The sequence below is a fragment of the Sorex fumeus genome, unplaced genomic scaffold (genome assembly GCF_029834395.1).
Source record: "Sorex fumeus unplaced genomic scaffold, SorFum_2.1 ptg000126l, whole genome shotgun sequence".
NCBI classification, from domain to species: Eukaryota; Metazoa; Chordata; class Mammalia; order Eulipotyphla; family Soricidae; genus Sorex; species Sorex fumeus.
The window spans coordinates 6261201-6264237 of NW_026606183.1; the positions used below are offsets into that span (position 1 = coordinate 6261201).

Consider the following 3037-nt stretch of genomic DNA (forward strand, 5'->3'; position numbering starts at 1 on the left):
CCCAACACACTCTGTTCTATCTCTCCAGCCCCAAAAGCTTTGGGGGTTTTGTTTGTTTGCTTGTTTGATTTGGTTTGTTTTTCTTTGTTTGACTTTCTGGGCTACATCTGGCAGGGCTCAGGACTTAGTCTTGACTCTGTGCTCAGGGATCACAGCTGGCAGGCATGCAGGAACCATAAGGGGTGCCGAGGATTGACGTTGGATCAGCTGCATGCAAGGCAAGTACCTTACCACTGTACGTACCTCTATGTACCTGACATATAATTTGAGACCTAAAATCTGAAGAGTTTTGTCAGGTGAAGAGGGAGAAGAGGCTCAGGTAGAGAAAACAACATGTGCAAAGTTCTGGAGAAACAAGGATGTCTGGCCCATTGGGAACTGAGATGATGTGGAGAAGGCTGAGCTGGGCGCAGGGGCCAACCAGTAAGGCATTCCCAGCTTCTTGAAGGGCACTCTGAGGGTTCTGGCCCATCTCACCTCACAATTCTCCAGCTCTCAGGTTCAAGGTCCCTGCGCCTGTGAGTACCCATGCCAGTGAGTACCCATGACTTTCCCTCCCGGCAAGCACCTTTTTTTTTTTTTTTTTTTTTTTTGCTTTTTGGGTCACACCAGGCGATACACAGAGGTTACTCCTGGCTCTTCCTGGCTCTGCATTCAGGAATTACTCCTGGCGGTGCTCAGGAAACCATATGGGATGCTGGGAATCAAACCCAGGTCGGCCGTGTGCAAGCCAAATGCCATGCCTGCTGTGCTATCACTCCAGCCCCCAGTCCACCCCACTACCCCGGACAAGAATCAAAAATCTTCTTAGAGGAACTGAAGCGGCAGTACAGTGGTAGGGCGTTTGCCTTGCGTTGTGGCAGACCTAGATTCTATCCCCAGCATCTCATATAATCCCCTGAGCAGTGCCAGGAGTGATTCCTGAGAGCAGAGCCAGGAGTAACCACTGAGTATCACCAGGTGTGGCCCAAAAGCCAAAACAAAGAATCTTCTTGGACCTGGAGGGATAGCACAGAGGTTAAGGTGCTTGCCAACTGCAGAGGCTGATCCTGGTTCAATCCCAGCCCTTCAGAGCACTGGCCGGCTGCAACCCTAAAACAAAAACGTTTTCAATACAAAGATCTCGTCCCCATAAAGGTTGTCTCTACGAACCAAATTCTGGTTCCCAGGATGCATCTGACAAGATTTCAGGAGCTTCCAAAGAGCTCCTGTTATGCAGAAAATTTTAGCAAGAGGATGGTCGGAAGCTATTACCCTCTCTTTCCAGGTAAGGAACCCGGCAGAGAGTTCATGGTGCTGCTCTCTAGTTGGAGCAATATGGGGATTTCAAGGTTCTAGAATCCTATGACTCATAAACCACCTGCTCCTTGCTAGTTGGTGCAAGCCTGGGGACACATACGCCACCCATGAGACCAGCCCGGGACACAGTCCTGATGCACAATCCACTCCCTGATGGAAACCAAGATGCGGGTGGGGGGGAACCCCCTGGTTAGGCACTGGGCTGGGGCGGAGTCACAGGAGGGAGAAGGCGGGGAGGCCCGGGTACTGCCTGGTGCCGACTTCCTGTTCAGTTGGGAGAAAACTCAGGGTGCAGGGAGCCGGGAGCCGGAGCCGCGGCGTCGTGAAGCCCCAGGGCCATGGGGAGCGCGCGCGACGCCATCCTCCAGGCCCTGGAGGACTTGAACTCCGATGAGTTCAAGAAGTTTAAACTGAAGCTGCAGTCCGTGGAGCTGCGCGAGGGCTACGGCCGCATCCCGCGGGGGCAGCTGCAGGTCATGGACGTCGTGGACCTCACCGACAAGATCGTCAGCTGCTACACGGAGCACTACGGCGCGGAGCTCACGGAGCTGGTGCTGCGCAGCATGGGCTTGCTGGAGCAGGCGACGGTGCTGCAGAGCGCGGCGCGCGCGGGTGAGCGCCCCTCGCGGGGCTCTGCACTTCCTCTTCCTCCCGCCCCCTCGGGCGCCTCCCGCTTAAAGGAGGGTGGCGTGGGGGGCTCCTCGCCCTGCCCCGACCGGGGCCGGCCGGGGGGATCAGGGCCGCTTTTCTGATTTCCTTCCAGACGCCAGGACGGCCTCAGCCTCGGCGGCCGCGCCCCAAACGAGCGCCCCGACAGGTGAGACCGGCTTCACACCCACCCCGCCGCATCCCTGCAGAGCCAGTCTGAGCTGGGCGCGGGAAGGGACCCGAGCTGTATTCCCTGGGCTCTATCTACCCTGATTGAAACCCGATTTGTCAACCCCACCCCGGTTTCTCGTAAAGCCACTTCGGGCGGTGAGACAGGTCCCGCCACCACCACCGCTCATCTGTTCCCTCCCCCCTCCCTCCTTTCCCCCTGCCCGCAGTGGTGCATTTCGTGGACAAGCACCGGGAAAGTCTCATAATTCGGGTGACCAACGTGGACGCGCTCCTGGATGCCCTTTATGGCAAGGTGCTGAAGGAGGATGAGTACCAGGCCGTGCGTGCAGAGCTCACCAACCAGAACAAGATGAGGAAGCTCTACAGCCTGATGCCAGCCTGGTCCCTGCACTGCAAGGACCTGCTGCTCGATGCCCTGCGGAACACCCATCCGTTCCTGGTGAAGGACCTGGAGAAGAGCTGAGGTCCCTGCCCAGCACAGGCCTGCGCATCACCCCCTACTGTTGAAATCTGATTTTTTTTATACTCAATATAAGAAAACCTAGCTCGTATGTGTGTGTGTCCTGTGTTCCAGCCTTGGAGGCCTATGTTAAGCTGGATACCCCCATGCGGCCAGCGCTAGAGGCCTCACCGCCCCCCACCCGCCCCCAGTTTCCCAGGGATTTGCTCTTCCCACAGTCATTGACTCTCCCAGGCTACCGCAGAGGGTCCGCCCTTGAGACCATGTCAGCTTCTTCTCTCAGTCAAAACAGGCCAGAGATGGCTTCATGGGTTGGGGCACATTCTTTGCATGCAGAAGCCCTGGGCTTGATTCCCCAGCATCCCATGTACCCTGAGCACAAGATGTGGCCCAGAAAAAAGAAATGCAGGTCTTGGGGCTCGGAACGTGACACATGCC

The 3037-nt window shown here is 56.7% G+C and overlaps 1 protein-coding gene across 1 annotated transcript; it reads left to right on the forward strand.

Moving 5' to 3' along the window:
• Positions 1-1616: 1616 nt before the first annotated feature.
• Positions 1617-2602, forward strand: PYCARD (PYD and CARD domain containing). Its single transcript, XM_056137643.1, has 2 exons — positions 1617-1905; positions 2280-2602. The coding sequence occupies exons 1-2, from the start codon at positions 1638-1640 to the stop codon at positions 2600-2602; spliced, it is 591 nt and encodes a 196-aa protein (XP_055993618.1). The 5' UTR covers positions 1617-1637.
• Positions 2603-3037: the final 435 nt, after the last annotated feature.